Source organism: Amblyraja radiata, chromosome 14 (assembly GCF_010909765.2).
Source record: "Amblyraja radiata isolate CabotCenter1 chromosome 14, sAmbRad1.1.pri, whole genome shotgun sequence".
Classification (NCBI taxonomy): domain Eukaryota; kingdom Metazoa; phylum Chordata; class Chondrichthyes; order Rajiformes; family Rajidae; genus Amblyraja; species Amblyraja radiata.
The window spans coordinates 14,023,542-14,036,117 of record NC_045969.1 but is presented as its reverse complement, the minus strand read 5'-3'; the positions used below and the strand labels follow the sequence as shown (position 1 = coordinate 14,036,117).

The 12,576-nt window shown below is 42.8% G+C and overlaps 1 protein-coding gene across 1 annotated transcript; it reads right to left on the bottom strand.

Annotated features, from left to right (window-relative positions):
• Positions 1-435: 435 nt before the first annotated feature.
• olig2 (oligodendrocyte transcription factor 2) lies at positions 436-2,685 on the bottom strand. Its single transcript, XM_033032568.1, has one exon. It carries the CDS (start codon positions 2,560-2,562, stop codon positions 1,813-1,815), a length of 750 nt encoding a protein of 249 aa, XP_032888459.1. The 5' UTR covers positions 2,563-2,685; the 3' UTR covers positions 436-1,812.
• Between the last annotated feature and the right edge of the window lie 9,891 nt (positions 2,686-12,576).

Here is a 12,576-nt window from a genome sequence, read left to right as displayed (position 1 = left end):
AATTTGATTGCAAGTGATTTATTCGATTACAGATTTTTTTGTTTTATTTTGGAATTTGAAGCGGGAACAGTACACGTAAATTACGTCGTTGATGGAACCGTTTTTACCGGGGGATAAAAAACATGTAAGGCTTATATGTGTGCACATGTAGTCAAAGGATTGAAACAACGAAAGTATATTTGTAAGTTCCTCTTCGCCGTTAAATTATACTCATATCGCTTCCTCGCGTTCTTCTGATATATCCTGCAAATTATGAGGTCGGGTCTAGCTGAGCAAGACAGGGTATCCTACAAACAGAGATATGATATGCAAGAAATGGCTTTTGCATTGACCGCCGTATTTGGGGTTTTTTTGGTTGCATGCAGTTAAAAAATAATGTTATTCTCCAGACTTCAAATTAAAAGCACACAAGATTTATTTGTTTTTTTTAATTAATTTTAAAATCTCGACAGTTAATCCACAAGTCACTTTTTTCTCCAAACGAAATAAGTAATAAATATTATTTAGCACATATTTTTTTACAAAAATAAAAAGATGAAGAGCATGTTTTGCCTTTATTTTCTTCCTTCATTTTCTCTCGCGAATGGGAAACAAAAAGTGTTATGGTAAGAAGTTACAGGTGGTTCTTAGCAAACAACCCGCTTAAGATGGGGGGGGGGGGGGGGGGGGGGGGGGGGGGGGGGTGTTAAGTGCGGGTTGATGTGAAATATAATGGGTTAAATAGCCATCGAGACACCGAATCTGCAATGGAGACAGCGCAGAAATCGTGTAGATGAAGTCACTCCAAGAACAAATGAAACAACATCAGAATTCTAAACTCACAGAATAGCTCAGGGGTGGGGAGGCCAGCGTAGTGGGATTTGATCATTCGTAAAGGATTCTCGAAGTCGCAATAGATATCGCTTACCCATATTTCATAAAATGTAACAATTACTTTCAGGAAAGGTGTACAGACTTTGTCTTTGTAAATTCAGGGTCGGGGTAAATATTCCAGGCGCATTGTGATTCTACCTCAACCACAGGAATGAAAGTTTCCAAGACTTGACAACTACACAAGTCACACCGCCAAGTGTCTTTTGCATACATTCCCCTTCTCATTGTTCCAGGGATTTAGTCAGTCGACATTTTAGCTGCAGAGATCGACTTGATTATTCTTCCTCGTGATCTTCTGGTCTCTTTATCTTCCATCCGTGGTCATTTCATTGTTGAACGCGAAGATCCTGTGACCTTCGTACGTTTGGCTTAAGAATCATTCAGTGTAACGCTATCACGGGATGGAGCAATAGTGCATAAATAATTTCCAGATGTACTTTACTGTTGAAAACTATAACCACTTTTCATTGCTGGTGGGTCACATTTACAGAGAAATTCGCGTTAAATGAAGCTGCAGTATCCCGTTTCCACTGTTTGATTTGACCTCGTTGCAATATGAAAAAACAACACATCCAATTTTCTCCAGAGAGAGAGAGAGAGAGAGAGAGAGAGAGGGGGGGGGGGGGTACATCTAAATTGAGATGTTTCAAAGTACTAGTTATATACCTTCCGCCTCCTTGTCCGTTCTCGATTTACACCATCGTTGAAATGAACGGGAACTGAGGCATTGATTCAGAAAAGGGTTACTGCAACTTCCTTACAGGTACATGAAAAAAACCTCACCACAAAGATAACGACTTAACCCGGTGTAAGATTTACCTCGGTGCGCGGATAGGAATGACAAGAAATAACCTGATCTTATAACCTGTCTGAGTTAAAGTATTCAACTTTTCTAGAGGCGATTAGACGAGTCTCTGCGCGAGTAGTGATGCAGTTCGTTTACTTGCTGTCAGAGGATAATCGAGACATCCCGGCCGTGGTCATGCTGGCTACATGGTGAGGCGGTGGCACCTGACACATGGTACACGGGCAGGGCATGCCTCCCCAGTGCTGAAACCCGCTGCCCAGCGGGCCGGAGCCCGCGGATGCCGATTTGAGAAGACCATGAGGAGGTCTGATACTGTTCACGGTTGGGATGCTGCCTCCGGACAGAGAGGCTGAGGTGACTGTCGGGGCCATGATGGGATGGTGAAGCTGGTGAGCGGCGTGTGATGCTAGGTGGCCCGGCAGAGGCGCCCCGCAAGCGGCCGATGGGTGGAAACTACTGTGGTGGCCACCATAGATCTCACTCACCAGCCTCTTCATCTCCTCCAGCGAGTTGGTGAGCATGAGGATGTAGTTTCTGGCCAGGAGCAAGGTGGCGATTTTGGATAACTTTCTAACAGAAGGTCCGTGGGCGTAAGGCATGACTTCCCGTAGCCCGTCCATGGCGATGTTCAGATCGTGCATCCGTTTGCGTTCGCGACTGTTGATCTTCAGCCTCAGCTGCTGAAGCTCGGGCTCGCTCATCTGCTTCTTGTCTTTCAGCCTGATGTCCTTGCCTCTCAGCTGCCCGCCTCGCTCGCCGCAGTCGCTCTGCGTGGATGATACGGTGCTGGTGAAACCCGAGGTCGGTTCGTCCGACAGAAAAATGCTGTCTGCCTCCGGAGAAGACGGCTGACTCGATATCAAACTGGAATCGGAATCCATTCGGCGGGCTCTAGGAAGGGTGGGGAGAGGAGTTTAAACTTGCTCTGGGCGCCACAGACCCTCATACATAAGAGTGTCTCGTCCTACCTACCGCCTCCCCCCCCCCACCACAGGTAAAGCAGAAACGTTATCAGTGTTTGCGGAGCCGCCGTTTGGGTTCTCCTGCTTTTTATAAGCGGGTCGAAGATGATTCGGAGAGTATCTGCTATTGTTTCTGGCACCGGACTATCCAATCGTGGCAAGGTAACCAAGTACTGAATGGGAGTCTCCTCCAATGCCGGGAGATGTGGGAGGCGCTACCTCCATTTACAACTACACAGGAGAAGTGGGGGAGAAGGGGGAGGGGGTGAGGGGGGGGTCAAAACAATAGCCCGAGTCGGTGGCTGGGACATCTGCTAAAATCAGAGTGCGGACAATATGCCCTACTTCAAAAAACAATAATACTTCAAAGCAGCACGGCCTTCATGCCCCACACCACTACATCGGCACACGCACACTTAGTCCCAAGCGGTGTACTTTCTTGTCTTCTGCCTAGTTTTTATTCTGTCAACAAAACGGATTGAGAACTAACTGCGCTAGAAGCTTGCATCGAAACTAGATAACGACAGCTCTAGTACTACAAATTCAACCACATTCAAATCTCAATCATATACTCCGTGACTACGAAAAGTAAAGCAATCTTTCCATCGGCGCTTGAAAGCAATGCGGCAATTTTATCAAGTCCTTCCTTTCTCTGTGTCCGACGCAGTTTCTTACATCGTTTCTCAGTTTCTCTCAGCTCTCAGTTTTTCACATCATTGCAACAACCGTGCCCGGTGTTATTCGGTGTAATTTTAAGAATGAGTGGGGAAAAAAAGCCAAAATATTTTTGATTTTGCACTCCACCATAGAACTAAACTGCACGTTCACTCGGAACTTCTAATCTCGAATGAGCGCAACACCTGCGGTATGAACTCGAGCGAAATCTGCATGTAATCCACGAAACGCTTCGATTCTCGGGAAGGGGGTGGTGGGTCGGCACACGGCCTGGAGTGGAGGCGGCTTGGGAATTGCAAGAACCGCATCTGCTTCAGCAGAACCGGCTAAGGGAGTTCTTTGTAAATCTTCAAATTCGATTGCAAGACTTGAGGGGGGGACGTTGACTCGCAAAAGGAAATAATATCATTTCTTTCTAAGAAAGGACAGTGCTTTGAAGACATTGTTAGCCCGTATTAATTGATCCAGCGGATCGCGATTCATTAGTTACGACATCCAAGCGACCGATTAAGCTTTTAGGAAGGAACTGCAGATGCTGGTTTAAACCGAAGGCAGACGCAAAGTGCTGGAGTAACTCAGCGGGACAGGCAAAATCTCTGGAGAGAAGGAATGAGTGACATCATGGGTGATGATGACATAATAATGATAATATGATGACGATATAAAACAAATGAATGAAAGATATGCAAAAAAAGTAACATTGATCTTTCATTCATTTGTTCTATATCTCCCTACATCATCTATATCGCTCGTTTCCCTTTCCAGCGACTTTCAATCTGAAGAGGGGTCTCGACCCGAAACGTCATCGATTAAGCTGTCAGTTTGAAGATATATCAAGTATATCCTCCGCTTCCAAAGGCAAACTAAAAAACTATTTGAAAGTTGAATCCGCACTAAACAATCTGGTGTACTTTGCTACCGGGACACGCTCCCGCCTCAGTTCCTGGCTATTTAACAGCTGACCCCCACACGCATTAATGAACCGTTGAGAAATTGTTGAAAGTGGTTCAGTATTAAAGCGTTGTAATTGTCCTTTAACGGTTATGATCCATGACGGTTCGATTAGTCAAGCTGTTGGTTTTAATCCTGTAGAAAAAGCGAGTAGCAGGGGTGTTATCTTTCCCCTTGGACAAAGCTGCATTTACAAACGGACAATGAGGAATGTACAAAACGCTTGGTTCTGCATAATAGCAGCATATGTGTAGCGATGCAGCAGCGCACAGATTTAGTAACTGTGTCATTTTGTTCCCCTGTGATTGAAGTTTGGATGCCTGGTGCTTCTACTCTTCCCAACACCTGGCGGCTGAAACTTCTTCACACATCCTCGAACAACGCGCCATCTAGTGCCCATATGTAACAATCGCCAGAAAATGTTACATTCACCCCCCTAACAGCCGCTCGTTCACCCATTTTTGTTTCTTTTGTCTATGATCCTTGCTGCAGATTTTTTTAAAATCCTTAATTTATTCATTCGGGTCTCTTTTTGGCTAATTTCGCTACAGCTTTCTTCGTTTATCTTTCACGAATTAATGCTTCATTTCCATTTGGAGAGCACCAGGTTGCGATCCACAACCTACTGTTTGTTTAATTCTTTACGATCGACTTGGTCTCATCTTCCACAAATCTCCTCCCCGCACCTTCCCAACTTGTGGGTACCGAATGCGCGAAGAGAAATAGTGGAGATAAATGAGACTGCAGACAAAATGTGTAGGAAAGAAATGCTGATGCTGGTTTACACCGAAGATAGACACAAAAAAAGCAGGAGTAAGACAGCGGGTCAGGCAGCATCTCTGGAGAAATGGGTAACGTTTCGGGTCGAGGTCCTTTTTCAGACTGCAGATGCTGGAATCCTGTGCAAAATGCAAACTGCTGGAGGAACTCAGCGGGCCAAGGTCTGAAGAAGGGTCCTGACCCGCAACTTTGTTTACCCGTTTCCCTCCACAGATGCTGCTTGACCCGCTGAGCTCCTCCAAGAATAGCATTGAACTTTCTCGAGACAACAAAACGACAAATCGTTTGAAAAAAATCGGTTTTATTATCGAGACTATTGTCTCCATTTGCAATGACGTGGGGAGAAGGAGCTATTTTGGTACAACGCCCCAATATTATACAGCGCCCTTGGTAAGCCTGGCCTCCTTCTCCACTGTACATCTGGTTAAGGTCCGCCCTGAGCTTTGAGTCATCGCAACATTTGTGGTGGGTTGAAGATATTAAGCTGACAAATTTGTGGTGGGTTGTCCTCCTAGGAAGGTGTAAGAGGGAACCGCAGATGCTAGTTTACACCGAAGAGAGGCACAAAATGCTGGAGTAACTCAGCGGGACAAGCAGCATCTCCGGGTAGAAGGAATGAGTGAAGGTCACCCATTCTTCTTCCCCGAGGTGGTGCTTGCCCCGCTGAGTTTCTCCAGCATTTTGAGTCTACTTCTAGGAAGGACGCATTTATGGTTAAAAATAGGCAATTTAGTTAGTGGGGACAATGAAAGCCCCTACTATTCATTTACAATGCCCTCCATAATGTTTGGGACAAAGACCCATCATTTATTTATTTGCCTCTGTACGCCAGAATTTGAGATTTGTGGTTAAAGTGCACAGGCCATTTCTATACATTTTGGTTTCACCATGTAAAAATTACAGCAGTGTTATACATAGTCCTCCCATTTCAGGGCACCATAATGTTTGGGACACAGCAATGTCATGTAAATGAAAGTAGTCATGTTTAGTATTTTGTTACATATCCTTTGATGCAATGACTGCTTGAAGTCTGCGATTCATGGACATCACCAGTTGCTGGGTGTCTTCTCTGGTGATGCTCTGCCAGGCCTGTATTGAAGCCATCTTTAGCTTATGCTTGTTTTGGGGGCTAATCCCCTTCAGTTCTCTTCAGCATATAAAAGGCATGCTCAATCAGGTTCAGATCGGGTGATTCACTTAGCCACTCAAGAACTGACCATTTATTTAACTTTGAAAAACTATTTTGTTGCTTTAGCAGTATGTTTGGGATCATTGTCTTATTGTGGAATGAACCGCCGGCCAATTAGTTTTGAGGCATTTGTTTGAACGTGAGCAGATAGGATGTGTCTGTACACTTCAGAATTCATTATGCTACTACCATCAGCAGTTGTATCATCAATGAAGATAAGTGAGCCAGTACCTTCAGCAACCATAAATGCCCAGGCCATAACACCCTCACCACTGTGTTTCACACATGAGGTGGTATGCTTTGGATCTTGGGCAGTTCCTTCTCTCCTCCATACTTTGCTCTGGCCATCACTCTGACATAAGTTAATCTTCATCTCATCTGTCCATAAGACCTTTTTCCAGAACTGTGGTTGCTCTTTTAAGTATTTCTTGGCAAACTGTAACCTGGCCATCCTATTTTTGCAGCTAACCAGTGGTTTGCATCTTGCAGTGTAGCCTCTGTATTTCTGTTCATGAAGTCTTCTGCAGACAGTGGTCATTGATAAATCCACACTTGACTCCTGAAGAGTATTTCTGATCTGTCGGACAGGTGTTTGGGGATTTTTCTTTATTATAGGTACAATTCTTCTGTCATCAGCTGTAGAGATCTTTCTTGGCCTGCCAGTTGCTTTGCGATTAGTAAGCTTACCAGTGCTCTCTTTCTTCTTAATGATGTTCCAAACAGCTGATTTTGGTAAGCCTAAGGTTCGGCTGATATCTCTAACAGTTTTATCCTAGTTTCTCAGTCTCATAATGGCTTATTTGCCTTTCATTGGCACAACTTTGGTCCTCATATTGATAAACAGCAATAAATGTTTCCAAAGGTGATGGAAAGACTGGAGGAAAGACTAGGTGCTGAGAGCTCTCTTACACCTGCATGAAGGAGGCCATTAAACACACCTGAGCAATTACAAACACCTGTGAAGCCATGTGTCCCAAACATTATGGTGCCCTGAAATGGGAGGACTATGTATAAACACAGCTGTAAATTCTACATGGTGAAACTAAAATGTATAAAAATGGCCTTTATTAAAATCTGACAATGTGATGTATGTTCAAACAAATGCCTCAAAACTAATTGGCCGGCGGTTCATTCCACAATAAGACAATGATCCCAAACATACATGTGTTTTTTTTTATTACAAATCTGAAATTGTGGAGTACAGAGGCAAATAAATAAATGATGGGTCTTTGTCCCAAGCATTATGGAGGGCATTGTAAATGCTTCCACTAAAAATTGCACATCCATTTAATGGAAATATTTTGCAAGATACCTACCAGTGCGCTTTCATTATGTTGTTCACACTGTCGAAATTGTGATGGCATAATGTAACAATGTCAGGAAGCTAATGCTAAACACTGCGTTTAAATGTCGACATTTTCAAAACTACTATATTATCTAAAATTGAGTTCTTATTATAATTATTTTGTCATTTCATTCTATGTTTTTTTAAATTATAACGCTGGTGATTTTATATTGAGCCAGTAACAGATAGAAATGTAGACACAATATTAAATGAAGTATAATATTATTATTGTGAATAGAGATTACTTCCAGAGATATACAAATTATTTAAACACCTCTCACCTTATGTCTAGACAACACAAAGTATAACGCAGCAACCAACTCCGTTGTCAGAACTTGTTCGGAGAGACGCAAAATGCTGGAATAAGTCGGCGGGTCAGGTTGGGATCTTTCGGGTCGGGACTGATTGCAGGGGCGGGAGGAATTTATTTTTTTGTAAACCAGCCTCTGCAGTTCCTTGTTTTTACAGAACATGTTTTCAGGTTTAACAATTACCGCCGATACACCGTGACTTCGTGGAAACTTCAAAAGCAGCGACTTGGTCGAGAAATGAAATCATACCGATATTTTCTTTTTCACTCTTTTTCTTAACATACCACCGTAAAACGCATTTTCAATTAAGGGACGAAGATAGCCGTTTAACACATTATAACAGCTGCCAAACATCAAATGAAATGCATTCCTCGAGAGTCCTGTCGTTATGTAGGCAAATGTGGACAGATCCTACGAACAGAAATACGATAGTTAAAAGTCACCCATTCATACCGCACAAAAAATAGGCCCTTCTGGCCTTTGAGTCCATGTGGAACATTGTATCCATTTGTACTCATCCCATCTTCCATACTTGGCCCGGAGCCTTTTGTGCTTTGGTGATAAATAAATACAATCGTTTTCAACTGCTGCAGTTTTTCCCTCTGATTTTCAATAAATGCGATCTACTTTGCTGAAGTCGATGGCAAGAAGAACGCTGAAAGGGGGGAGAATTCGCTCTATATTGAAATCTTTAAGAAGCGCCATTGTCATGTTTTAATATGCAATTCATCCAAAAAGGGACAATGCCGACAAATAAAGAACCCCATTAATATCACAATTAATGAAACGTGTTAACAATTTTCAGTGCAGTTTGAACCCACTGCTTCAGACACACCAGTCGAGCATTGCTGATGTTTGACATGACCAGATCGCCATGATCAAGACAGAAACAGGAATACCTGAATATTTTATACGCGGTCTGATATGAATTCTTCAGATCATCTAATGCTGGGACATTAGACCTCAGTGCATCCTAATAAATCAACATCTACAGTGTATTGTGATATTCAGTTCAACAGGCTCAACGTGCATTTCTTCTGCCAGATTTGTGTTGTATTCTAACTATGTGCAGCATTTATGCAACACTCAGTGATGATTTATTTTATCCAGACTAATTTACCAGCAGATTTATTATACCCTAGTGGTTCATTCCTAAGGAGCCTTCGTGGTCATCTTTCAGACTTGATTGTCATTGGCTCAAAGTGCAAAAGATAAGGTAAAACAAACTTTAAGCAATTAAACAATGCCTGGCCAGATTTGAGTGTCGAATGGCACAGCACAAGATGGCTTCACAGGCGTTTTCAGTGTTGGTCAGACTCAACAAGCCTCACCACCTCCATCAACCCTCCCTCCCCAGCCTTTACTTAGATAAACATTTTGACATGGAAGAAGTAGGTGGATGAGTATTTTACATGCCATGCCACAGTAAGTAGGATCGGTCTGGATAGATCTCTGATGGCCAGCATGGTGGACTCAATGGGCTGCTGTGTGCCTCTTTGACACTTTATTTCCCAGGCCAATCTTCCTTTTAAAGGTACTGTGAAACATGCTCCCTCTTGGGTTTCAGACAGTGCACTCCATCTCAGAGAATCTCACTGTACCACCTCTGGTTATTTTTTAATCCCCTTAAACCTATGTCCTCTGATGACTAAATGTTCTGCTACTAGAAATTGCTTTACCTCATTGTAACATCCTCTCTCATAATTCAAAACATTTCTGTCAAGGTAACGGCTTCAGGTTGTTAGTTTTCCCATGTGACTGAAGTCATGTAACATTGGTACGTACCCACTGCAAGTACATGGGCATCCTTCCCATTATGTAGCCTAGAATTGGGCACAGGCCACCAGCTGAGAACATTTTATAACTTTCTTGCATTTGCACTCTCGGTACCCATTAATATAACCTGCAATCCTCAACTCCCGTCAACTCTCCGCCATTTTCAAAGACTTAGATGCATTCACTCCAGAAATGTAACAATTTACATTGCTTTATCCAGCTTACCAATAATAAATTGACCTATGTTAAATTTCTTGAGCCGTATATGTGCCCATTTCACTAGCCTGAGATTTGCTATTATACTGCCCATCTGTTATGATTTTGATTTACATGCCAGCCAAAAACTGGGAAAATATGCTTTGTGTACACAAGACCATCTTTTTAACACATATCAAAAAAGCAGCCTTCCTGCAACAATACCTTTGGAATAAAACTTAATTCTTCCCCACAGAATGTCAGATTGTCATTTATCTCCACATACCGTGTATTAGCCAATTTCATAATCCAGTGTCACTGAGCTTTTAATTATGGGGGCTTTAATTTTGATAGCAATTATTTTGTGATATTTATAAATTAGATTCTGGAGCTCACCACCCTCATCAAATCTCCCTATTAGTTACTAAAGGAGAATGTTCCAATAGTAACTTTTGTAAGAAGAAGAATTTCCACATTTTATTTTATATATTCAGCCTACATTGACATGATATGCAAATAGATGCTATCATTTTTTTAAATCTATGATGTTATTTGCATAACATTTCTGCACAGTCTCCAATTTATTAATTGGCCCACCAACCAAACAAAGCCAGGCATCTAATCTCATAAATTCATGTTCATAAGTTATAGAAGCAGAATTAAGCCATTCAGCCCATCAAGTCTATTCCACCATTCAATCCTGCCTGATCTACCTTTCTCTTCCAACACCATTCTCTTGCCTTGTCCCCATAACCTCTGACACCCACACTAATCAAGAATCTATCAATCTCAACCTTAAAAATATGCATTGCCCTGGCCTCCACATACTTCTGTGGCAATGAATTCCATAGATTTGCCACCCCCTGACTAAAGAAATTCCTCCTCATCTTTCGAAAGATACGTCTTTTTATTCCGAGGCTATAGCCTCTGGTCCTAGACTCCCACCAGTGGAAACATCCTCTCCACATCCACTCTATCCAGGCCTTTCACTATTCGGTAAGTTGATTTCATAATGTGCAACATAGCCTATAAGAGACACCACCATTCACTTCTAATATACAGATCAATTATACTTTATAATTTCAAAGGGACACATACACGCTCTGCATTATATCATGCTTCCGTCCTTATAAATTGATGCAACCTCTGATTTCCATACATGGCTCCATGGCATTGAGATACTAGTGGGTTTCCATTGCTCGTACAATATAAAATAACGTATATTAACAATCTTACATGCTGTTTTCCATGGTGTGTCTGAGATTTTTTTGGGGGCTGAGTTGATTAAGAACTTCAGCCTTACAACACTGGAGATAACCCTACAATCTGAGAGTGTCTGACAGTCAGGGAAAGGAGTCCACAACTTCATATGCATTCACATGCGTCACCAGTTACAACTAGGAATCGATGTGCAATAATTACAACAAGTTATTGATTGATTGATTATACCTTTAATAATCCTTTACAGGAAATTACAGTGCCACGACAGCTTCAAGACAGACATAACACCACACATTTCCTCAAATAGCTTCCATAACAAGTTAAAATACAAGTTAAAATACAAATTAAAATACAATTAATGAAAAATAGTGCAGTTATTTATGCGCATTATATAACCTTATAGCAGCTGGTAAACAGGACTTCCTATGTCTCTCAGTTTTGCACATTGGTGCAATCAGTCTCTGACTGAAGATGCTACTCTTGATCACCTTCAGGGCATGGAGTGGGTGAGTGGGGTTGGTCATTATTGAACCCAGTTTGTTCAGAGTTCTGGCCTCTGCCACCTGCTGGACCGTTCGTTGCTCAGCCCCGACCACTGAGCCGGCCTTCCTGATCAGCTTGTCCAGTCTGTTTTTGTCTGCTATGCGGGCGCCATCTCCCCAACAGGCCACAGCAAAAAACAGAGCACTGGCCACCACTGAATGGTAGACACTGCACAGTAGGGGTTGGCAGATGTTAAATGACCTCAGCCTCCTTAAAAAATACAGTCGGCTTTGTCCCTTCCTGTACACCGCCTCCATATGACACTTCCAGTCCAGCTCACTGTCAAGCTGCACCCCAAGGTACCTGTGGTTGGCGACCACCTCCACCTCAGTGCCCTTAATGGTGATTGGTGTTGCTTAAGTCCTCCTCCTCCCCCTCCTGAAGTCCACAACTATCTCCTTGGTTTTTGTGGTGTTAAGATGGAGGTTATTGTGTGCACTCCACCACAAAGTTACTTATTATGTCTCTATACTCCTCCTCATTGCCCCCTTTAATGAGGCCGACAACAGCTGTGTCATCCGAAAACTTCTGCAAAAAGCAGCTGTTGGTGTTATATTGGAGAACCGCTGTGTAGATGGTAAACAGGAACGGAGCCAGCACAGTTCCTTGTGGAGCCCCTGTGCTGCTCAAGATGGTGCCCGAGACACTGTTCTGTAGGCGCACGTACTGTGGTCTGAGGGAAAGGTAATCCAAACACCACAGTACCAGTGATGGATCCACTTTCATCTTCTCCATCTTCTCCCCTAGCAGTCGGGGCTGAATTGTGTTGAAGGCGCTTGAGAAGTCAAAAAATGTAATCCTTACAGATGCATCAGTAGTGTCCAAATGTGTGTACACCCTCTGCAGCATGTAAATGAGGGCATCATCGACACTGATGTTAGACTGATATGCAAACTGTAAAGTGGCAAGTGAGAACTTTCAGTCTCCTCAATCCCAATTTTACTGGA

What these genes read in the sequence shown, in the direction of transcription:
- olig2 (XM_033032568.1), bottom strand. Translation starts at nt 2,562, where the DNA reads ATGGATTCCGATTCCAGTTTGATATCGAGTCAGCCGTCTTCTCCGGAG.